Source organism: Pezoporus wallicus, unplaced genomic scaffold, assembly GCF_028554395.1.
Source record: "Pezoporus wallicus isolate ANWC-B61680 ecotype Strahan unplaced genomic scaffold, APGP_CSIRO_Pwel_v1 contig_6354, whole genome shotgun sequence".
NCBI classification, from domain to species: domain Eukaryota; kingdom Metazoa; phylum Chordata; class Aves; order Psittaciformes; family Psittacidae; genus Pezoporus; species Pezoporus wallicus.
This window is the reverse complement of record NW_026638688.1, coordinates 2498424-2522713: the sequence shown is the minus strand read 5'-3', so window position 1 is coordinate 2522713 and position 24290 is coordinate 2498424. Positions and strand designations below refer to the sequence as shown.

At 41.5% G+C, this 24290-nt stretch overlaps 2 protein-coding genes and 1 long non-coding RNA gene across 4 annotated transcripts; all 3 read right to left on the bottom strand.

Annotated features, from left to right (window-relative positions):
- Positions 1 to 225: 225 nt before the first annotated feature.
- On the bottom strand, positions 226 to 7423 carry LOC130600546 (hepatitis A virus cellular receptor 1 homolog). Of its 2 annotated transcripts, XM_057411964.1 has the most exons (8): positions 6939 to 7423; positions 4608 to 4952; positions 3948 to 3998; positions 2046 to 2122; positions 1744 to 1791; positions 1441 to 1555; positions 860 to 899; positions 226 to 477 (listed from the first exon to the last, which is right to left on the bottom strand). In XM_057411964.1, exons 1-8 carry the CDS (start codon positions 6985 to 6987, stop codon positions 384 to 386), a joined length of 819 nt encoding a protein of 272 aa, XP_057267947.1. In that variant the 5' UTR covers positions 6988 to 7423; the 3' UTR covers positions 226 to 383. The 2 variants fall into 2 exon arrangements, with proteins under 2 accessions (XP_057267947.1, XP_057267949.1); XM_057411966.1 differs by lacking the exon at positions 3948 to 3998.
- A 1092-nt stretch (positions 7424 to 8515) lies between these two features.
- LOC130600540 (uncharacterized) lies at positions 8516 to 11780 on the bottom strand. Its single transcript, XR_008972476.1, has 2 exons — positions 9755 to 11780; positions 8516 to 8677 (listed from the first exon to the last, which is right to left on the bottom strand). It is a non-coding gene; the product is annotated as an uncharacterized LOC130600540 (long non-coding RNA).
- Positions 11781 to 12741: 961 nt separating this feature from the next.
- On the bottom strand, positions 12742 to 13883 carry MED7 (mediator complex subunit 7). The gene has a single exon (XM_057411931.1). It carries the CDS (start codon positions 13796 to 13798, stop codon positions 12977 to 12979), a length of 822 nt encoding a protein of 273 aa, XP_057267914.1. The 5' UTR covers positions 13799 to 13883; the 3' UTR covers positions 12742 to 12976.
- Between the last annotated feature and the right edge of the window lie 10407 nt (positions 13884 to 24290).

The window sequence follows — 24290 nt, the reverse complement described above, 5'->3', positions numbered from 1 at the left end:
ATAAAAAAAAGGTTTGTCTTTACTGTGTATTGTAACTGTGTGGTTTTCCTTTTGTGATGAAATTGCTATTCTGGCATTTCCTTCTTTTTTTTTCCAAAAAGGAAAAGAGAAGTTGAAGCAGATAATAAATATAATGGTAACTTTCTTTAGAGTTTGATAAGTAGATTCTGGAAATTTCCATTCAAGCCAGTAGGGTTTCTGTTTCTGGAACAGGCTGATAAAAGATTTTAATTACAAGTGTAGCTTTTATTTGTTTTACCACAATGATGTGAATAATGCTTCAATAGTCCAGTCACATTTAGCTGCTGAGCAGAGGCAGCAGCTAACATTATTCAAGGCATTTGATCTCTCAGTGCTGACCAAGGCAAGCGTGCATACAGTCCTTAGTGCACTATATAAACGTTTTCCTCTGCATGGACATCATCTTCCAGTGCACTGTGGTTCCCTGCACCTTCTGGCCTCCAAAACGCAACGAAGCTGCACAAAAGAGTAAAAGCCATGCTGTTAAACATAGAACAGACAATAGAAACAGAGAGCAGAGAGCTACATCAACCAGCCCCCTGGATAATGTAAAATATGCAAAACCCCACTTATCTAAACATGACTGACAATGAATCATTTTTCCACTTATGAGACAACCCACACCTAAAGTTTGCATGCTTCCTAATGCAATGAACTGACAGTTACATTCATTTTCGCTTACTAACTAACGGTAAGTAGCAGGATTTAGTTATTTCTTTTTGCAATATGTCCTATTAACTTGACATTAAAAAAGAAATGGACTGGTCTGCTTACTGGCAATATTTTCCTTCTGCAACCTAGTTTGTCCTATTAGCCCAAGCAGAAACAGAATACTTACTTTGAAAAGTCACCCGTCTTCTTTGTATTGAACAAATATTCTAAGGACCATCAAGAATGAAAATAAATTAAAAAAAAAAAAGGAAAAAAGAATTCTTTAAACCATCAGAAGCAAGTAGAGGGTTCAAAAAAAAAAATCAAGTATAAGAAACTAAATAAGGGAACTTCAAGCAGATATTTTCAGTACAGGAAAGTCCCATTATTTCCTATGAAATTTAATTCGTATGGCTTAATCTAACCGAAAGCCTCTATGCAGGAAGTCTGGCACACAGAAAAATATTGGACGTAATTATATGAAAGCAGTGCCCTTCCCATTATGATTGGGAAGGATTGGGACAACATGGCAACTGAGGCATGGGGAAGAGGAAAGGAGTGGGATGGGAGAGGTGGGCTCATATCACATTCACGCTTTGCTGTCCTGTGCTCTAGAGGCAAAGGGGGAGAGCTAAGCAAGCAATTACAGTGCAGGGCGCAGAGTGGGGCCACCCAAAGATCTTAGCTCACACCTCCCTGAAGCAGAAGACATCTGTGATTTGGCACACGCAATCAATCCTTGAATAACCACCCGTGGAAACTACTTACGCCTAGTGAGGAACAGAGCCAAAATCAGGATGGCTAGAAGGACCACAGATAAACCGATCCCAATGTATAGTTCATTTTGTGAATGCTTCTGACTGGGAAGTGATAGAGACACGTTCTGTAAAACACAAAACAGATGAGCATTAACGGCACCGAGAGCAAGAAGCCTATACAGTACTCAAAGGCCATTTATGTTTTTGGCAGCTCTGTAGTAAAAGTCCCAGTTTGAGCCCCATTTTATGGTAGTATAGAGCATCTCTCTGCTGTTAGGTGGTGCAACTTTCACTCCCTCATATCCTCCTGTACCTGCAGGTTTGCAGTTACGTCCAAGATGTTTGAGCAAGGACCAGAGGCCTGAAAAACAATATAGATGTTTTCAAAGCTCTTCCTCCATTAGTAGGAAGTACTTTATGCATGCAAAGCAGGTTTTGTATTTTTTCCTCTTTAAGAATGAGCAGATAAGCATTCACTAAACGTGCAGACTACAAAAAAAAAAACATTCTTTTGCAGTCCAGCTAAAGCAGTGCAAGTGAACTGTAGGGATGACCCAATAACCTCCTGTCTATCCATTTTGTCTAGATATGCTATAGCACAAGGGAGATGCTTACGGTCTGAGGAGCTTCTGAAGCAGAAACTGATGGCCATGTTCTTGTGATGGTAAAGGATTCGCTGGCACTCCCAGGAGCTGACAAAAGGCAAGACAAACATCACTTGCACAGGGAACCATTCTGCTTTGACAGGAAGGAATTTGTACTGCTAACCTGGGACTACTGAACTTAAGTATCTCTCTAGCAGGAGTCTCAGCCCTGTGTATCACAAAGAGTTTGATGCCTTCAGAAGGCAGCACAAAACACTGAATACTGAGCCTCTGATGCCCTTTTCAGAGCTTTGAATTCCTTCCAGGTAACACTTAGGTCTTACTATTACCTTAACACAGTGTTTGGAAGGAGTATCCAAGGTAGGCTTCTGTTTCTGGAGCTATGAAGAGGCATTGGACGCCTAAAGCAAACATGGGTTGTCTGATGAAAACTGACTAAGGTTACCTCAGGGCCTTGAAAATGTGGTGCAGAGTCAGAGAAAGCAAGTGATCCTTTCAAAGTCCCAGGCAGCTATACAGTAAACAGACCGAGCAACTTGTGATGTGTTTGCATAAGGACCTGCCACATATTTTGAGGTAATTTCCCAGAGCAAAGCTATTTGCAGTATTTAAAATTCAGAGCTATAAACTCATGTCTACCATACCATCAGTCTCAGTTTCTCCATGGGCTGTCAGATGATATGCAACCCTCCTGAAAACAGAATTTCCTGTTCACATTATGACAACCCCAGCTTGTTCCTTTGATGTTTTAAATTGTTACCCTCATCCCAGAAACTTTATTTTGAAGAGAACAGGATCATCTGTTTCACTGGTCTCTTCTATTGGAGATTCTGGACTATTCCGACATATGGCCACCTGCCTTTTCCAGCCTCCCTCACTATGAACGTGCACGTATTAACTTGTGGTTTGAAAACATAAATTGTTCCACCAGCAGCTGAGGAAGACATCACAAGGTTAAGAAAACCTGTAAGTTCTAAGATCGGAAGCCATGCTATCTGCAACTAGAACAGAAACAGCTGAGAAAGTTTTCACTTCTTCTTCCAAGAAGGAAACGCAACTGTTGTAACACTTTAGAGTTGTGTAGGTGGAAACATCAGAGACACAGGGAGAAATACAAAAAGCATCCCTGATTTTGCGTTCAAAAACCAGAGATTAAGTTATCTACACCATGAGCTCTCTTGTGCACTTGAAATGAAAGTTGTGTCTTTCAGACTGAAAAAGATGTAGCTGAGTGGGTATATGATACAAGCCTATAAACTTGTGAGTGGATTGGAGAAACCGAGTTGTTCACCGTCTCTTTCACTACAGGGAGGGGCCTCGCATTATTAAATATGCATAGGCTACAGAGAACGTGGGCAGCCCCCTGAGACACACGTTATAGCAGGGCAGAAGGATACTTTGGTGCTGTAGCACAAGATTACTGCCCTGTTTCTATAATCCTCCTTAGTCAGGTGCCATGGACTGCCACAGGGTCCTGAATTAGATGTACCTTGAGCTAGCCCGGTAAAACAGTTCTATATTATAAAGCAACAAATAAACTAGGTAGTGGAAACACCTAACTCCTACAAAATTGTGGTTTCCTGTTCATGGGATGCATTTCCAGAAGACATTTTAGAACAAATAAAACAACACACCAAAACAACAGCCACAAGGAAAACAATGCTTACAGCACCAATAAAACATCTACTTAAGCGTAACACCTGGAATCAAGCTTCCTCTCATGTATACACATTCCTCCTGTTGGACTCTATAGAAAGTCAGAATTTAAACTCAAGTTCTGATCTCTGGTTCTATGGTCATGTTTAATAAATTTTAGCCAAATTTTCTATCATCTGTCATTTTGTTTCCTAAGATCCCCATTTGCAATATAGTTCATATATGCTATTGAGATTAATACTTGGATAAAAGTTACCTGAGGTCTGTTCAGAGGTGTAAGTGTGAGGACTTGCTGTAGAGATCGTAGCTGATATTAAAAAATAAAACAAAACCAACATACGTTACAATAAACCTTAGTGTGAATTTATGTGGTGAAAAGAATAAAGTGTTTCTATAATAAATTCACTAGCACCAGCTACACAGTACATCTGCCAGTCACTTATTCTGTACATTATCATGCTTTTTACAAACAGGACAAAAACCTAAAAATCAGAGGAAGATTCTATTAAAACCAACAAGTCTATGCTAATGTTTTGTCTCTGTGCTTTACTCTAGAATCAAGCAGGGAAAATGAGCCACCCTTTTCTATGAAAACTATAATGCTCTGGATGAATTAATTAGACTGTGGTGCCCTTTCCCTTGAATTCTTCAAATAGTGTTTCTAAGAAAGCTCAGTAGCTTTGTGCACCATTAAACAAAGCACCATGTCCTTTTTTTAATTGCAGTGACTGTGCTGGGATTACAGCAATGCCAAAGACAGCTTCATTTAAACAGCAGTAGCAGCAGTTCTGCAAAGTCCTAAAGATCAGTCCTATAGATGATTATAGAAATCATTTCCACCACAAGCTTTGAAATCCAGACCCAGCAGCAGATTTACCACAATGGTACTCACACAAGAACACACCTCTGCACTCACCTTTCTCTATGACAACCTCATGGTTACTAGTCTGATCATTGAACCACCCTGGGATCTCCACACGGCAGCAGTACGTCCCACTGTCTTCTTCCTTGGCATTCATGATTGTGAGGGACACGTCACCCGCAAGCAGGTTCCCTTTCAACGTATACCTGCTGTCATACTGTACTGTCACCTTCCATCCGTCTGTCCAGATAATGGGCTGATAACACTTTGAAGAGGGGCAGCTGCCACGACCCCAGCACATTGATGTGAGGTCATATGTACTCTTAACACTGTAAAAGCAGGGCACGGTGACATTCTGACCAGCCTCTCCTTTCACAACTGATTCTGATACTGTGGGGCCTGCGGACAAAAAGACAAACAGTTGTTGAGCACAGGGCATGCAAGTGGAAGCTTCTCACACATCTTGCATGACGCTGTACCTCCCATCTTGCAAACACCACCAGGCACTGCTGGGTTAGGTTTTCCATGAATAGATGTGAATCCCAGCAGTGAGGAATAACACTTGGGCAACTGATTGGTTCAGAATGCATCTCTAGCCAGAGAAAGAAGAAAGAAATACACTTTCTGTCGCCCCTGCAGGTAGGCAGAGAGGTAAAGAGAAAATAGAGTTTTGGATCTGCACATCTCTGTGGCATCTCTTTAGCCATGTCCAGTCAGTTATCTTGTTAGTTTCTGCCTTAGATTAGATTTAATCCAAGCCACACATGGAGGAACAGCAGGACATTGACCGTCATTAAAATCATTGTGGGGAAACCCTCCCTCCCTTTCCATGAAAAGCCACTAAAAGGCAGGTTTCATCAGAATGATCACTACTGAATGCATTCCCTTTGTTCTTGCTTAATGCCAGATTTAGACCATTCCTACCAGGAGATATTTTTCAGAGCTTTTCTGAGAGATTTTATACCCTCTTCTTTTACTACCTTATTTTCTTCCCTCATTCTTATGCAGTTTCTAACTTGTTTGTTTCCCATTAAAGGTCATTTTTGACGTTTCCAGAAGGTTGTGTCACTCAATTCAAGTTAGAACAGTGAGACCTAGCAGCCAGCAGCCCCATTCATCACTGTGAAATAGTTTATTTTGCTGTATTTAGACCAATCCAGTCAATATTCCCTTTAGGAGGGTTTTGACAAAAGCTGTGTTAAGTGCCATACAAAATCATTTGTGCTCTGGTGATCCAGTTATAGCCAGCCTGTAGCCACCTTCTTCTAACAGGTTATGCAGCAGGGCTCCTGAGTTGTACATTTCATCTATTTGTACTTCAAAGAAAACTGTCTGCCATATTCTTACTACCACGTATTTCTAACCCAATTCAGTAACATGGGATCATGTGCAAATGTTTAAATCTATCTGTATTAACGTTTCAGGGATAGAATTCTCTGCAGCAAGTACAGGAAACAAATTATCTCTATTAAGTCTAGCAGTCTGTAATTAGGAAGGGAGCTCCCCAAGGCATATTTGCCAACATGCACCAGTAGATCACATGCTCTATATGGGCTTGATTGCAATTGTCCCTTGTGAAAAAGTTGTTTTGCCCAGCTCAGTCATTTTCCTAAGCTATTACAGTTAAAAACACTCCGCATGCAGAGATTTTGCCACAATAGCGCACTAGAAACTAATCTCTGAAACTAACGTATTTTGTTTAATATAAAACAGCAAGCTTGAAATGAATCTCATCATAAAAGGCTTTATAAAGAACTATAAGGAACAGTATCTGTGACATAACTTTTCTGTCTGCTGAACTTATCCTACCACCACCTGGCTGCCTATACTACTACCACCCTGCAACCTGTTTTTTTAGTGCTATTGCCTTTAACAATATTTTCCCAGAACAGAAAAGAGAATTAAAAAGGAATTATTATCAAAACAAAAAAGGAGAAATTATCTATTTGTTCCAATAAAATTCCATATTGGCTAAAAACCACCAGAAGCCACAGTTGACCTTTACTCTGTTTTCCTAAGCAGTCCCCTTCACAAGGCCAGTTGAAGTGAAATATCCATTTTACATGCTTTCTCAAATGATTTAAAGTTCTCTGCTCATCTCAGATTGTAATTACCTAAAAACCCCAAAAGATAATTCAATAATAAGACTAGCAGGAACATCTTTAAAACCATCATACATACCCTCGATATCATTTTGTTTTAAAAAGGAAATAAGACTAAGAAGATACTGAGCCACAGTGACAAAGTTCTATCAATAACACAAACATGCAGCTTCTGTGCCACATGGTCACCCTTCCGTTGTAACACAACATTGCAGCCCTCAGAAACACTGATGCATGTTAACCCCATCCAGCTCCACCTATTCACTTAGACCCACTTAGTTACCTGTCAAGAGGATCAGAAGAACCCAGTTTATGCAGAAACAAGATGACATTGTGGCTGAAGATGAGGAACAACACTCCTGATGACCCTTTGGACATTCAAGAAAAGTTATCTTCTTCACAGACTTCTGGTTTTACTCCTTACTGTGTCATTTTCAGCCACAAATGCCCTTTTAGTCTAATCCGGATTGCCTTTCCTGTGGTTAGTCTGATAGTCTCTAGCAGCACAGGCAAGGACTGCTGCTGGTGGCAGTGTCCACAACTGAACTGTTGCTGACTGTGGTTTGACTAAAAGGTTAAGATAATTTGCAGCACTTCAGAAATCTACTTCTCATTTTTTCCAGATCTGTCTGATTACAGTAGATGAAACTGTTGTCAGCACCACTGAGCTGACACAGCACTCAGTAACCAATTGCCCCATACTGCCTCCCCTGCCCATGTTTGCCATAGCAGACAATTTGGATAAGAAATTACCCAGGCTATGTAAGGCTGTGGTACATGGAAAGAATTTGGCAAAAACAAGTTTCTTAGGACAAACTACCGAAGTACGTAATCATAAGTTTCTGCTTCTAACAGATGCAACTCAAAGCATCTTTGTAGGCTAGAATTTGGTATTACTGAAAGGCTGTTCTACTCTTGCACAGTTGTAGCCCAACAGAGCCAAGTCTTTTTTCATTTGACTCTTAAAAATTCTGTCTGCATCTGAGCTTTTGCAATATAAAGTAAAACATGCAGAATACACGGGACACTTCAAAAGCAACGTGGAAACCATATCACCCTGGGCTCAAGACTCACTGATAAAATGTTGCCGAAATACAGCTTTTGAGAAGTGGCGTTCCTTGGCCACTCTCTTTGTCTCTGGATTACCTAGCTGTTCTTGAGGACATCATGCCTTTTCATGTTGCTTGGATTAGAAACACAGCTGTGATCAAGTGTGTTTGATCTAGGGCCAACAAGCGTTCTTTGCTGAAGCAACTAACCTACCTCACGCTGTTTTATACATACAGAATTAAGTCCTAAAGCAGTAACTTGTTATCAACAACTGCAACAGCAGAGATGCTTCCAAAAGCATACCCAAAACCATACATGAAGCTAGAATCAGAACCAACAAAGCTGTGTTGTCTGTCTACCTTACATGAGAACAGAGTCACCAAAGTGACAGCTTCTTTAAGTGAAAAGGAGGAAAACAAGGGATCGAAGTAGCTGGGAGATAGACATCAGCAATATACTTGTAGGAGAGAACTGAAAGGAAGGATAAAGGGGGATTTTTGCATGTGGTGTCTGGAAGGAGGACTCTTTAAGAAAACTCTTCCTCTGCTCCTCGTGTTTGGGGAAACAGAAACTGCAGATAAGTGATAGAGGAACAATTCTAATCATTAACAGCCATAATAGTGCATGGCACTGGCTGATGAACTCCTGGTGGTTCAGTGTGTGACACCTGCAGACCAGGACACATCCATTCTGCCAGTTATATGCAATAACATGCAGTGTGCACAGGTCCACATGTATTCTTCTTCCACACGGGCCACATATGAGCTCTGAAATAATAGGGTAGGAAAACAAGGAAAGTTATCCCAAAACTCTGCCTGAGCCCATTTTATTCACTTCACCCAGGTTGTTTTGTTCATACAATAGTCTACAGTAGTTTGGGTGCTGTCTGTATCCCCAGGAAAGCCATTCTGGTCACATAAGAGAATGTGATACCTACAGGGCAACAGTTAACCCACTTGCTTTAGATTTCACCTCACAGTCCATACACACAGTATGCTAGAGATTGGAAGGGACCTCAAAAGATCATCTAGTCCAATCCCCCTGCCGGAGCAGGAACACCTAGATAAGGTTACACAGGAATGTGTCCAGGCGGGTTTTGAATGTCTCCAGGGAAGGAGACTCCACAACCTCCCTGGGCAGCCTGTTCCAGTGTTCCGTCACCCTCACTGAGAAGAAGTTTCTTCTCAAGTTTAAGGAACCTCTTGTGTTCCAGTTTGTACCCATTACCCCTTGTCCTATCATTGTTTGCCACTGAGTAGAGCCTGGCTCCATCCTCGTGACACTCCCCCTTTATATATTTATAGACACTAATAAGGTCACCCCTCAGTCTCCTCTTCTCCAAACTATAGAGACCCAGCTCCCTCAGTCTTTCCTCATAAGGCAGATGTTCCACTCCCTTAATCACCTTCGTTGCCCTGCGCTGGACTCTCTCCAGCAGGTCCCTGTCCTTGAACTGAGGGGCCCAGAACTGGACACAATATTCCAGATGGGGTCTCACCAGGGCAGAGTAGAGGGGAAGGAGGACCTCTCTCGACCTACTAACCACCGCCCTTCTAACACACCCCAGGATGCCATTGGCCTTCTTGGCCACAAGGGCACAGTGTTGGCTCATGGTCATCCTGTCATCCACTAGGACCCCCAGGTCCCTCTCCCCTACACTGCTCTCTAACAGGTCATTCCCCAACCTATACTGGAACCTGGGGTTGTTCCTGCCCAGATGCAGGACTCACTTTCCCTTGTTATATTTCATCAAGTTATTCCCTGCCCAACTCTCCAGCCTGTCCAGGTCTCGCTGGATGGCAGCACAGCCTTCTGGCGTGTCAGCCACTCCTCCCAGCTTAGTGTCATCAGCAAACTTCCTGATAGTACACTCAATTCCCTCATCTAAATCATTGATGAATATATTAAATAATACCGGTCCCAGTACTGACCCTTGAGGCACTCCACTAGTTACAGGCCTCCAACTAGACTCTGCCCCATAGACTACAACTCTCTGGCTTCTCTCCTTCAGCCAGTTCACAGTCCACCTCACTACCTGATCATCCAGACCACACTTCCTCAATGGAAAGCCTTGATATAATCTCTGAGTTTCTACTTGCCTGTTTTCCAAGTTCCTGTTTTCAGTTTGTGCAAGAAGTGAGCACTATTTCTGTAGAAAATGCGCCATCAGCTTTTTCATGCAGCCCTTTTAAGCAGATGCTCATTTTTTCTTGACTCAGAGCACAGAGTCAGATCATACTTTGTGAAAATAACACCAAAGCAAAACATTAAATATTGGAATAAGCTTAAAGCATTATTGAAAACATCTTTTTTTTGCACTATTTTAAAGCCATATCATTAAATAACTTATTCTTCTTCCCCCCCTAGATGAATAGAGCTACCAACTTTCCACTTTAACCCACTGAGGACACATTTGGCTTCTCTGTATCAAGAAACTTGTGGAACTTCTCAAGTAACTGTACTACTTGTTAGCTCTGTGCTTGTTCAGATAGTGTAAGAGCAGGGCTGGGCTTTTTTTTTCCTTCCTTTTTTTTTTTTTAATTAAGAGCCTACAAAGTGCTGACATCAACTTTCTCTCATCAAGTTTCATAAGGCATATATAATCCAACACATACTGCATATGTTAACATTTCTGAAGCAGAACACTTCAGATGTTATCCTGTCCAAAAATAGAATCAGGATTTGCTGAGGGAAGGAAAGATCATCGGGAGCAAGTTAATTAACACACTGGAGAAAAGAATAGTTACAAACAAATTTGCTACTCAGTCACATCATCCTGCAGCATTTGAAATGCCATTTCCTGAGACTGACTCCACTGCAGCTCCCAACCACTGTTTTCCAAAACCAAAGTTGTAATAGAAAAAGTGACAACTATCATTGCTTTGATGGTTGACAATGGAAGAAAAAGTCCATGTTTTGGCTGAAAAAAGCCCTGGAAGCCTCCCACAGCTTTCCAATGTTTGCCTTAAACATAGAAAAAGGATAATCTAGAATAAAGAAATTATTCATGAAACCTTTTTAAAAATGAAAGCAGCTTTGAGTATTCTTTAAATGACACACTCCTCAATTACCTCAATGGTTTCACAAAGAAGCTTACTGTAATGCTTAGCTGCTGACAGGACCCAGCTTGGGTAGTATTTTGGTACCCAGGCCTACAAATTTATTAAAAGCATAAAAATTAGACAAATATCAACAGAAAATCACTGATCATTTATGACAGTTCTTTTTGAATGGGGAAGCTAAAAGGACCATGACAAACTTATCCTGGAGGCACTAAATGTTTCTTTGGATCTTCCACATGAAAAAACATAGCAGACAAGTAGATAGGAAATCAATTTTGCTCACGTGCACTTATTTTAGTTACCTACAAGCAATACAAATTATAGCTAGTTCAGAGAGAAGGAAGGAAGGAAACAGTAGTGGTTGAGTAAAGGACAGAAGTGTTAACTTTGTAGAATTATTTATACATTTCTAAAAAAACCTTACTTTCTACTTCCTGTTACTTGCACTTAAAATAGCAGATGATGTCCTCCAAGGAGTCATAAACATACTTTAGTTCATCTGCACTGAGCTCAATCCCTATGACCTTTTGCCTGCCCATTTAAGTAACATTTCTGAAAACAACAAAATTACCCAATGAAAATGATTCTATGATCCTATACTATGGTGTTAACATGACAAAAAGATGGAGGTAAGATTTCCCTGACAGGAAAGGCAGGGTAAAGAAGCCATTTCTTCACTGTCAAGTCATTCTTTTCCTCTTGCTATAGAGGGGCTGATTAAACTCAAATGTTTTTTAAACACAGTTGATGTGGATTCCACTTGATGGAGTACTTGCAGGCTCTTTCAAACTCCTAAGTTCTCAATGACTATAAAGGCTAATTATCTAGCCAGACTTTTCTTCCCGAGAAAAACACTTAGCAGGGCACAGGGCTCACCTGAAAAGCAAATACAAAGCACCTGTACTGCAAAATGATTCACTTCATGAAGGTATCTTAACTATGGAGGAAATGTCAGTATATGCATCTATGTGTAAAAGCCAAGGTAGACATTTTTGTAAACTCAAGACTGGTTATGAATTAAGAAAATTAAAACCCAATTAATTTTAATTCATTTAGTTGTTCAGATCCCTGAGAAGTGTGTCGCTATAAGGCAAATTATATCACCTGTGATCATCATGGCTTAATTCCACCTGGCAATTAAGTCACAGCTGGTTCACTTCCCTCTACCCTGACCCCTTCAAGTAGAATGGAGAGGAAAATAAAACCAAAAATAAAAATTAAAACCTATCAGTTGAGATAAGAGCATTTAATAATTAAAATAAGGTATAATACTACTAATAATAATGAAAAGGGAAACAGCAGAGAGATAAGACAAACTCCACAACAAAGCAAACAACAGTAATGCACAATACAGCTGTTCAGCACCCACTGACCAATACCCAGCCTGTCCCTGAGCAGCAATCCATGGCTCCCAGCCAAGTCCCTCCAATTTCTGTACTAGGCATGACATTCTATGGTATGGAATATCCCTTTGGATAGTTCAGCTCAGGCGTCTTGGCTGTGCTCTCTCCTAGCTTCCTGTGTCCCTCCCCACTGGCAGAGAATGGGAAACTGAGAATCCATGATCAAGGTACAAAGGACTTGACAATGACTAAACCATAGGTGTGTTACCAGCATTGTTCTCAGACTAAAGCCAGAACACAGCACTGCACCAGCTACTAGGAAGAAAATTAACTTTCTCCCAGCTGAAACTAGGGCAGTAATAAAGAAATTCTTAGGTTCTCTTTAGTACAGTTATATTACGACCAAACCAGAAAGGAACAGATTTTGCAGACTTTACACTGATTTTAATACTGAAGTACACATTCCTGAAAAGATCCTCTGATACTGTAAACAAATACACTTATTTGGAATGGAGGAACTCTCGGCTGCAGTTTGTCTCAGATCCTTTATTTGCTTCCACACTATAAAGCAATTGACAAAAAAAAAAAAAAAAAAACATACCCCAAAAAACCAGAAAGTGACAAGTGAAAGTACAACAGAAGCTAACTTTAATCTGTGGCTACCACCTCACATGATGTATTTAACAAAAAGTATACATTTTGGTTCTACCAATAACCACACAGTTCACAAAACAAACATTTTCAGCTGCCTAGTCAGTCACGACCTCCAGCAGGTGTACAATGCTCTGTCTGCTTGTACAGCAGCAATGCATACCTTCAGAATCCATTGTGCCTCTCACTACAATGAGCTCAAAAAAGTGGGTTTTTCATGTCATTTCATCGATAATGCTACACATAGCTGCGTCTTTGTCTAAAACCTGATCTCTCTTGCTACCAGAACGCTCTCTCTGCTTTTCATTGTGTCCCATACAGTTGTTGCCATCACCAGGATCCATTGGTTCCACTTTCACTCTCAGTCCTCCCTCTGAATGAGGCAGATCATCAGGCAAGGAAGCCAGGCAGTTCTGAATCATCTCTACAACTCGTTCCAAGTGCTTCTGAAACCGCTCTGCTGTTTCCAAACGCTGCCGTTTCTGCACCTCCATCATGACTCTCAGTGTCTCCCTAGCTTGGTGAGGGCGATACTCATTTATAAGATGATGGACATGAACAAAAAGCAGTTTCAAGTCTTCCAGTTTCTCCTCTCTTTTTATGCTCCCTGGACTCCTTATCAAGATATCCAAGAGGTCCAAAAAGTTGACCAGGATGGACATATTAAGTTTTCTTAATTCCTTCTTGTGGTCAAACTGCATTGGATGCAACCGTTCAATACCCTGGCTCTCCAAGGGTCGAATGATCAGATCATCACATTGAAACTGATTACCAAACATCATGTAACTGTCTTTCACTGGTGGAGGTGGCTTTGGAGCCAGGCCTTTACGGATGTTTTCATCAGTGTATTCTTTTATGTACTGCATTGGAGGTGGAGGAAGAGCACTCACTTGCTGAGGTTCACCCATTTCTGACAGATGAAAATACCTAAGGAAATGTCCCGAGAAATACACATTAAACAACTTGTGTGACCACCTTATTGTACGAATAGAAACAAAAGCAATATAAGGGAGAAAAATGAGCCAGAAGAAAGCCATTTCAATGCACAAAGTACAAGAAACTGAATAAATCCACACCAGCTTTTCACTAAGGTATGCCTTCAGCAGGATTAACTTCACCAGAGGCACATAAAGCGTTCATTTCCTGAACCACGACAGAGCAGCCCGGGAAGACCCCTTCCCCAGGCTTGGTACGACATCACGCCCCGCGACAGAAGGAGCCGCGCAGGCCAGCGGCGGGCACGCATCGCCCTCAGGGGAGGCGGCGCCCCGGGCCCACAGTCGCCGCCAGCCTCCCGTTCTCCCGGCCGAGAAGAGCCAGACTAAGCTAGGCCAGACCGGGCTCCGGGAAGGCCCAAGCCCTGCCGCAGGTTTCTCCCGGCCACAGACGAAGACAAAACAGCCTAGGTCGCGCTACGGCAAAACCCCACCGGCGCCTGACCACGCACCGCCGCACGATGCAGCCCCGCTCGCAGCCCACGGACAACCGCCCGTCCTCGCCTACCCGCCCGGCTACCCTCAGCGCGGCCGCCGAACCGCCACTTCCGGCCAAAGGCCGCTTCGCCTCCCCTCCATTGGCTCGCAGGCATCCCGGAGACACTTTTTGATTGGTCCTTCCTAACGCCGGTCAGAAGCTTGCTCCACTCAGCGCAGGGGCTCCCTCTGGAGGCGGTGCCAAGCGCGGCCGGGCGGAGGGCACGCTGTATTGATGCTGAGCGGTGGAGAGTGGTGGAGAGTGGTGCAGGTGGGGTCGGGCTCTGCGGTGGCCGCATCCCTACCGTATCCCACAGCTGATGAGGTTCCCCCAAAGGCCTGTAGTGGCGAGAGCCGTGCGGACCTGGCCCCCCTCCGAGAGTTCCCCGCACCGCTGAAATACTGTAGTGGAGCGCTGTGCGCAGTTCTGGTGTCCGCAACATAGGAAAGATGTGGGGCTGTTGGAGCAAGTCCAGAGGAGGGCAAGAGGGTCATAAGAGAACTGGAGCACCTCCCATGTGAAGACAGGCTGAGAACATTGGGTTTGTTCAGCCTGGAGAAGAGAAGGCTGCATGGAGACCTCAGAGCAGCTTTCCAGTATGTGAAGGTGGTCTGTAGGGATGCCAGAGGAGACCTCTTCATCAGGAATGTAGTGACAGGACAAGGGGTAATGGGTTCAAACTTAAACGGGAGATTCAAGTTAGATAAAAGGAAGTTTTTCCCTATGAGGGTGCTGAGGCGCTGGCACAGGGTGCCCAGAGAAGCTGTGGCTGCCCCATCCCTGGCAGTGTTCAAGGCCAGGTTGAACACGGGCTTGGAGCAAGCTGCTCTAGTGGAAGGTGTCCCTGCCTGTGGCAGGGGTTTGGAACTGGGTGAGCTTTAAGGTCCCTTCAATCCAAACAATTCTATGATTCTAAATAGCTTTTGAGTGCCTGCTGCGTTCCCTGACTACACTACGACAGTAACAAACAGCTGGGCTCCACTCCTTTCATTGAAGATTTGGTTTAGACGGAGTTGAAGAACTTTCGTGGATTTCAGTTTTCCACGGTGTGGATGGTGGGAGCTGGGGTTCCTGATGGCATCGCCTTTGCACGGATTGCTCTCTGGAATGGACATCAGTAAGGGATTTTTGACGCTTAGGCACGTTTGTCCCGTTTCCTCTCCTCCTCAGTAGATGGCAGCAACGGCCTTTGTCTGGCGGGGCCGCGCTGCGCGCACACGCGGCACCATCGACAGCCTGGCAAAACTGGTATTTCACCAAGAAAAGAGTCTGGACCGAATGAGAATCGCTTTGGATCCTGTTAATTATTTCCGAAATGGTGCAAACAAGATCCAGAATAGTCAGGTTTGTTTGATTAGAAGACCTGAAAACCCGTACAGCTTGCATTTCACTGAATAGCTGGGTATTTAAACACTTCAAACAACACTCTGCAACTGACAATGAGTACAACCCTGCCTGCAAAGTAGGCTGATCTTATTTCATTTGTAAGCAAAACATATCCTGGGGAGGAAATGAGCCCCTTGGGACATTTGTTCTCGGAATATGTCATATCTGGTCCATTGGAAGCAACTTGAGTGAACCTGCTGAAGAAGTCTTTCCCATTGTGAAGTTCAATGCCCTTGTACTTTGGCAGTGCTGTATAGTATTTACACGTTTTACATTACATTGCTGGTGACTTTGTTACATTCTTAGTCTCATATCTCTTAATCTCATAATAAAGATTTTTCCTTTTCTTTGTATTCATAGTATATGCTCTGAAAAAGATTAAAAATTAAACCCAACACAAGTTATGAGTAGTTAATATTGATTAGTGAACTCTAAATATTACAGCCACCACTGTGATTCAGCTGCTGTTGCTGCTTTACATGGTTGATGTCATTAGTGTGATTATAGTTTAGCATTTATCCACATATATCTGTATGTGGATATGACCTATGCTAAGTTTTCAAACACAGGCACAAAGGAGGTTTTTCTTGCCATTTGGTAATGACTGTAGGGAAAATTGGCAGTAGGTTGATCTGGGCTTAATCTGTATTTGCCAATAGTTTCTAGACTGTCAGATTGGATGCAATCTGGTATCTGACGTGATATCTTCATACTTTTTGCCTTACTTCCACTTAAAAAGTGAAACAAAGGTCCTTACATTAAGGATTTTTTTGTGTGTGTGAATTGATCTAGTGTTCTTTTCAGAAACACATCAATATGGACTGAAATGTCACGAGTGTGAATGGGTTCCTTAGCCTCAGGAGGTTGGGTACAGAAAGCTCTTATTCTTTTACATAAATAAATGGGTGACCACGGTTGGCATCACAAAGAAGAAGAACTGTAACAGAGTAAAGTGGTGTTCAGTTTTCATCATTTCAGCACTGGACCTGGGTTAACCATCCCTTTGGAATGCAGGAGTTGTGCTAGTACATGATCTGTTAGTAAGAGCCACCTTAAGAAAACTGGAAAGCAGAATAGGTCATTTGAGTGCCAAATAAATATTGCATGCTTTAATTGTTTTTAACAATAAAGACTTACAAACCCGAACAGGTTAAAGAATTAAGAAGTTTTAAATGTTGCCACCTGTCACCACTTTCCTACCATGGATATGGAACTTAAGGTCTCCACAGAGTGAAGGGGCACTTCTGGTGTAGGCACTGAAGTGGGTCTCTGGTAGTCTCCCATGCCGCAGGTTTGCTCTTTGACAACAACCAATCATTCGGACTCTCCATATTAAGCCACAACCACAGTCGCAAAAGACTCAAAAGCTATATGAAGTCTTTGGGGATCAGCAGGACGATTTGAGACCTTTAATCTGCATTCACAAAATCAAAAACACTTCACCACATTGCTTCTTTCATCAGCTGGTGATCTTGTCAGTTGAGAGTCTAAACAGCTCAGAGAAGTACTCCAGCATGGAGATGTAGATTGTATGAAGGCACATAAGCATGGTTTTCAAATACAGGCAAGGCTGCAGTTCCATGCTGCAACTGAAGTTTTCTGCTTTGGAAAGGGTGATCTCATTCCTTCACCTCCATCCCCTAGTCTTTCCTACTGCTCCCACTCTCCTTTCTTCCTCCAGCCTCCACTTCTGGCTGTGCAGTCATTTCTTCTCACTACTTCATACCATCAGCTTGAGGAAGTGGATTGCAAAGTAAACTGAAGCAGCTCCAAACCCCACAGAAAACATTACTGTAATTTTTGTGGATTATATTATGAGCTCTTCTAGTGAGTTAGATCATTGTGCTATTGTGAGCATCACGGAAAGCTTTGGAAAGAGGAGAGCTTAGAGGGAGAAGAAAGGAAGGAGGTCAGGGAGACAGTGAGGGAATGGTACTCCTTGTTTCTGTGGCAGCAAGCACTTATCTTGTCTCAAATCATCTTATTACATCATTCTGTGAAAGACAGGCAAAGAATAGAAAGCACCACCTCCAGACATGCATGAGAAAACCCATGTGGCAGGAGGTACTAACACGCCTTTGGGTTTATTGGACTTTCCAGACTTTTGCTTTCACATTCTTTTAACAAGAGCTGAACTCAATTCTCTAGTGCCTTGCACTGAGTGAACTGTGCAGCAAGGATGGAAAATGCTGTGGCTTCAAACAGTAGAAGGCAGTGGAGGGCCAAGCACTTGGTTTTTGTGGTTTTTGCATGATCTCTGTGATATTCTGGAGTTATTTTCCCAGTCTGTATGTAATGGCCAAGACAGAGGGGATATCATAGTCATAGAATCATTTAGGTTGGAAAAGACCTTTAAGATCATCAAGTCCAATTAATCATCAAGTCCTAACCATTAACCCAGCACTGCCAAGTCCACCACTAAACCATGTCCCTAAGCATCCGCAAATACCTCCACTCACAAATACCTCATCCACTTCCCTGGGTTAGTGTTCAGCATATTGCAGGGAAAGACAAGAATCTGACAAAAGCATCTCTGCCCTCCACAAAATGAGTGTGTCACAGGAAGAACTAAGGATGGGGAAAGGGAAAAAAACCCATATAATGTCAGCTACTGAGAGAAGAAAAGAGGGTTTCAAGTCTCATTCTTGGCAGCATGGCTGAGTCTCAGAAGACCCGTGGATGACCCTTTCTAGCCTGTATTTCAGCTCTTTTCTGAAATAAGGACACTGACCAGTACAAGCCTACCACTGATAATACAGCAGAATTCCTGCAGCATCTCCAAATTGTGGAAATGAACCTGGACACCCCTTCAGCAGCAGGCAAATCAATACAATAATATTGTCGGCCTTAAGGACACAACATCTTAATTTACAGTTCTAGTTAAGTTTGTTTTGCTCTTCTTCATAACTAATTTGAGGCAAATTGGCATGTTTCATTATCAGGCATTCCAGTTCTGTTAATTCAGCAGTAGTGTGTACAGTGTGTGCCAGTGCAGTATGCTAACTTATTTTAACAGAATTTGAATCCAAGCATAGTAAATACAAACCCCATTTTCAAGCATGGTCTTAGAACAGCACTGCTTTCTTCAGTGCTAGAACATGTTTCTTCCATTTTTGATTGCTATTGCACTCTAAATAGTAAACAGAATGGAATTCAGTTCCAGTCTCTTCTTGGGTTTAGACTAAGTGTTACATCTCACAGCCTAGTGATTGTTAACAGGCTTCACTGCAGGATATGCAAGGGAGGAGGGGAAGAGAAAAGGAGCCTGTTGGGAATGAAGGGGACTTAAGCAAGCTTTATGTCTCCATCTGCTGTGCTTAATTCCCATCTCCCTGTCTCCTGCTGTGGCTTTGGGAATTAGTGAATTTGCAGTGCAGTGCTGTGCTGCCTTTTCTTTCTGACTCCTCCAACTAAATATCAGATGCAGCCTATTGCTGCACCTACTAATGTAGGAAAGAAGTTTAATGTTCCCATCATGTAAAAGTTGGGGCACATCTTCAGTGCATGTGACAATTGAACTGTTTCTTGCTACTATTACCAGGCTGAAACAGATTCAAATCTCAGCACAGAGCCTGCATGATTATCCAGCAATGAAATATGTTAATAAATTGACGTGGCTCAAAATCCAGGCACATTTTAATAGAATCAGCCAACACTCTTTCCTATGCTCACAGTCTTGATGGTGATTCTAGAAGCAACCCCTTACCTGATTTTTAAGCCAGACATTAATGCTGGGTCTATACTTGGTAACACATGTGTAGTGACTGCCTATGCTAGCTTGCAAATGAGTATGTCCCAAAAAAAGTGTCTTCATGGCATGGAGAAGTAATCCATATGCAGCCATCAGCATCCTGGGTAGCTGCAAACATGTCTTATTGCCAGAATAAACTGTGGGGTTTGCAGCACTGCAGTTTTGCCAGCAGTGTAAGTCTTGCCTTTGTCTTCAGAAGGAAATGGTAACAGACCAGAACCACGATAGGCAGACACTACAGAAAGGAGCTGGAACAAATTCCCAGTTTTTGTATGACCTGATGAAACTATGGGTTGTTTTTTTCTCTTTCTGCATTTCTGCTTAAGAAAGAAAAGCTGAGCAAAGGATTATTTGTACCTTCATCACAGATGAGCCTGTCCTAACCCTGTGTAAGCTCACCAGTTTAAGACATGTTCTCTATGTTACTGCCAGCATCAGTAAGCCTGAGAATGATTCGCTTCAAGCATTCAAGTTATAGATAATTCACTGCATCCTCCTAGCAGATGCTCAGAACAAGGCATCTACTTTCCCAGGGCTACCAAAATGTTCACAGGAGAATCTTCCTCTGGTTCTACAAGAGCAACCCCCTTGGTCACTGGGAGCAGTGTGAGTGGATTCAGAGGTGCAGTTGTAAGACCTACATGGAAGCTGGATGCATCTGGCTCGTAAAGACCAGGCTAATTCTTCCCTTTTCCTGCAGCTTTCTGTCTTGTTCTTTGGATCTACTGGAGACATGTTTATTGGGGTGATAATGAACTGCCAATGCAGCAAGACAGCTGAGTAACCTAAATAGAGTTTCTCACACTCTAAAAAAGCAAAGTGGTGAAATGTGTTGAATTCTGGAAGCTTGGAAATTGAATGATAATCATCATACTAGTGAACAGGAAGAGCTGGCACCCAGGCAGTAAACCTGACCTAAATATTACACACGATAGAAGTATACAGGTTGTTTTATGAGAGAGAAGATATGGTTGCAGCTTTCCGGTCTGTTTTTGTTTTTTTTTTTATGAAAACAAGAAATATCTATATTTAGTTTTATAAATTTCTCTGCCGCCTTCAGGACATAAGCATTGATATCAGAGCAGGATGTGCGGGTGGGGAGATTTCCACAGTCTGCAGCGAAAGAGGTGTGAACTGCATAATCTGGGTAAATCCCCTAAGAAAAAATCCAATCCCTGAATTAACATTTTCAGAGCAGAAATAGAGCAATTTGCAGGAAGCAAGGGAAGAACACAGGTGATGAAAAGAAAAGAAAGGAGCCCACTGAGGCCACAGTTGATAACAACAACTTTCTCTATAACCTCAATTTGTCCGGCACACAGGAGTATTTAGTGAACCTGGCAGCTCAAACTTGAATCTGAGACTGGATATTTCAGATTTTCCTGCATATGGGTGGAAAAGCATCAAAGGACACATGGTAGCAGGCTTTATGAAAGCATTTTAGCAGGGAAGATGTAGGATAGCTAGAAAATTCATGAGGCTTTGTCTCCTCATCTTAAGGGATAAAGGCTTTAAGATACTTAGGACAGTTATATTGAATTCCTTTCCATTTAATTCATATTGCATCCAATACATGCAATACACAGTGATCAGAAGTCTTGAACAAAAGAAGTTTGATTGTATGTTCAGTGCATCACTGCACTGTCATACAAGGTCAAGTTCCAGAAAGAAGATTCCTGTATTAGAGGTATATCCCAGCCCACCCAAGGAGCCCTTTCAGGAAGGCTATGTTGTTTGTGTGTGGAGTTCTACAGACTTCTCGCATCTTCCAGCTCTGCAGCCAACTTGACAAGGGGTGTATTTCTACCTAACTATATAGTTTTATATTTATAGACATTAATAAATATATTAACAATATAATAAAATATATTAACTATAAATATATAGTTAATATATTTATAAACTATAAACTAAAAAAATATATTAACTATAAATATATAGTTAATATATTTATTAACTATAACTGTATATTAACTATATTAACACTATATTAGATTAACTATATTAACTATATAGATATATCATTAATATATATATTAACTATATAGATACATAGTTAATATATATATTATCTCCTGCTTTACTGTAGAAGGATCCTGAAGCCCTTAAATGACTGAGGCTTTTGTTTATATAACCCTTGGTTTAAATGGGTTATAACCAGTTAGTCACCCTGGTGGATGATGACCTATAATTTATGTCAACAGTTATGTCTTGAAAGCAACATTTTCTTTTAAAATTGGGCAAGAAATTATGATCTTTGAAATTAAATAGAATTCAAATACACATAAGCAGTTACTGTCTCATAAATGTATAACTAAATATGAAAACAATTCTTAGGCCATATGTTTTTGTATATACATGTCAACCTGGCCATATATTCATTAGACTATTCTGGTTTTGGCTTGCTACACTTAAATATTTGTATGTTTGCTACACATGGGCTTTGGGATTAAAGTGAAAAAGGAACATGAAGGGGTAGATCTGTGGCAAGAGTGGATACAAAAATAAGTCAGTCCCTACCTTCCTCCCCACTTCAACAATGGAGAGTTACCAGTTGATAAGAATACTGCAAAACAGAGACAGTTAACAGCTTGCACTGAAATCAACTCCTGTGTTTCTATTAATGGCATCCAAATCTGGCTGTGTTCATTTGTTTCCTTCCTTATGGTCATTCCTAATTGTTTCCCCAGTCTAATACCTTACCTGGCCCATCATCTGGTTGAACTCACCATGGAAATCTCAGAATGGCTCATCTCGCTTGCTAAACCCTGCCAGGTCTAATGTAACTACCAGATTCTCTATCACTCTGGGCCAAAATCTTTTATTATTTTCTTACAATTATGTGTGTCTTTCTACATGTGTTGTATCAAATCTGTACCTTCACATTCACAGCAGCTCAGCCTGTTCAGTTCTCCCACATGCAGAGCCAGATCTTGCTTGCTCCTTCTTTCTTGCTTGTCTTGACCCTTGCAGCATCTTCCCGTCAGACCTCGTACAACACGTAGATTTGTATCATGTTTACACCAAATAAAGCACAGTTGCTAAGCCCCCTATCTGAACATTTGATCCAGTCACTCTCCTCTTCATGTCCCTTCGCTAACTCATTGCTTATCACATGAAGAAATCAAGCTGCCAGTCACTACATTCAAAGAATTTCTTAACTCTCCCCCCACTACTTACCACCCTGATGAATCTCTTCTCCCCCCCACATCCTCTCATCTCCAGCAGCCCTGCTCCCCTCAGAGGTCTACGTGTTGGCTTCTCATCTCTTTGCTGTCCTGCATGCCTTGTTTTTTCTGCAGAGCTGCAATGTCACACCCTTGCATTTCTATTTATATTCAATTTTCTGAGAAGATGTGTACATCTCTGCCAACAGACTGCAAACCCCCTTGGCACAAGATACAGGGACTTTTCAGAAAGTCCTTAACATGTTAATAGTTTTTGCGAAGAAGAGACTAGAAAGAGTAACATAGTCCTAAGTAAGTGTTCATAGCTAAAAATGCAATGATGAGACAAACTGTGGTTATAGATTTGTGTGTACTCACAACAATCAACCAAATACTGTCAAGATCAAGAGCCTTTGGGGGGATTCACTGTTGCTAGCATGGTGAAATTCATACAATTTGTCAGGGCACGCATTTTGTCCGTGTTTTGGCTTATTAATTACAAGAAAGGATCTCTGAGCATAATTTAAACCAGCAAATTCTCAAGTGTGTGAGAAGTGATGTGTATACAAATGTCGCCCTATATTTTAGGGGTGCAAGAACTTAAACAAGGTCTGGAAGTATCTGAATAGCTGCTGCCTACACAGACAGCAATTTTAGAAAACTCAGCAGACTCTGAGTTTTTTATATATATGCATAAGGCAAACTGTAGAATTGGGAAATTTGGCCTGAGTATTGATCCTAGTCTACACATTGATATGAAATCCCCCTTGACAGCAGTGACTATTTTTCAGGAGATCACAGACTTGTGTCATCTTTCTTGTTCAACCACAAGAGTTCCTTCGTACTCAGTCACTCTGCCAAGAAACAAAACAGCTTTGTTAGACTTGTGCATGACAAATGTTTCAGAGAAAGCAGCATCTCGTCTTCAGCAAGAGCACCATATAGAGATAGAGATACATACAAAGGGATCAACCGCCCAGCAACTTGTTTGTCCTTGTTTTGGTTCCATTATGCAGCATCACCTTTAGCAAATTCTCTTACAGATCTGTATGTCAAGTGCTATCTTTAAATTGTATTTTTATGGCAAATGCAGGTTCTCAATTAGCATTGAACAAAATTGGTAAGGAATATTTGATGATCCATGGGACATGCTGCTTGAACATGCTGCCTGAACAATATAACATAGAACAACAAGGAAAGTATATGCCAGTCCTTTTTTGGAAAGGGATAACCAATACATTCTATTGAGAAGTATAGTTCCCAAGCTTGTCTATGATTTGCCTTTTAAAATCTGAGTCTTCATTTAAACAGTTTGCAATTCTGATTTTTGCTCAGATTTAGTTTTCCTCATGAACTAAATTTAGTAAAGTGTCTTTTTTGGAGCTCGCAAAGAGTTCTAGAAACACAACAGCACTACAAAGCTACCTCCTTTTACCCTAATGCTATGTTAAACTAAAGCCAAAAGTCAGCACTGATGAATAATTTATACTGGAACAGTTTTCAGAAACACCAAACTAATGAAAACTCATTGCAGTTTCCCTGCACTCCACCAGACTCCATCTCTCCAAACCTCAGTAGCATCACCAATACAATTATACATCACTAATTAAAAAAAGCATACATGAAATATTAAAAATTAAAAAGCAGAGAAAATGAATTGCATTTGTTTTAAAATTTAACAGTGCTGTTGTGCTGACTCCATTAGTACATGCTATTTTTTTATATAATTCTATATTTAGCCTGGTGCAGACT

Coding starts and splice junctions, on each gene's coding strand:
- LOC130600546 (XM_057411964.1), bottom strand. CDS start 6,987: ATGTCATCTTGTTTCTGCATAAACTGGGTTCTTCTGATCCTCTTGACA. Junction 3,999..4,607: donor TGAGGTTGTCATAGAGAAAG/GTGAGTGCAGAG, acceptor TTTTAATATCAG/CTACGATCTCTACAGCAAGT. Junction 2,123..3,947: donor CACCTCTGAACAGACCTCAG/GTAACTTTTATC, acceptor GCCTTTTGTCAG/CTCCTGGGAGTGCCAGCGAA.
- MED7 (XM_057411931.1), bottom strand. CDS start 13,798: ATGGCTTTCTTCTGGCTCATTTTTCTCCCTTATATTGCTTTTGTTTCT.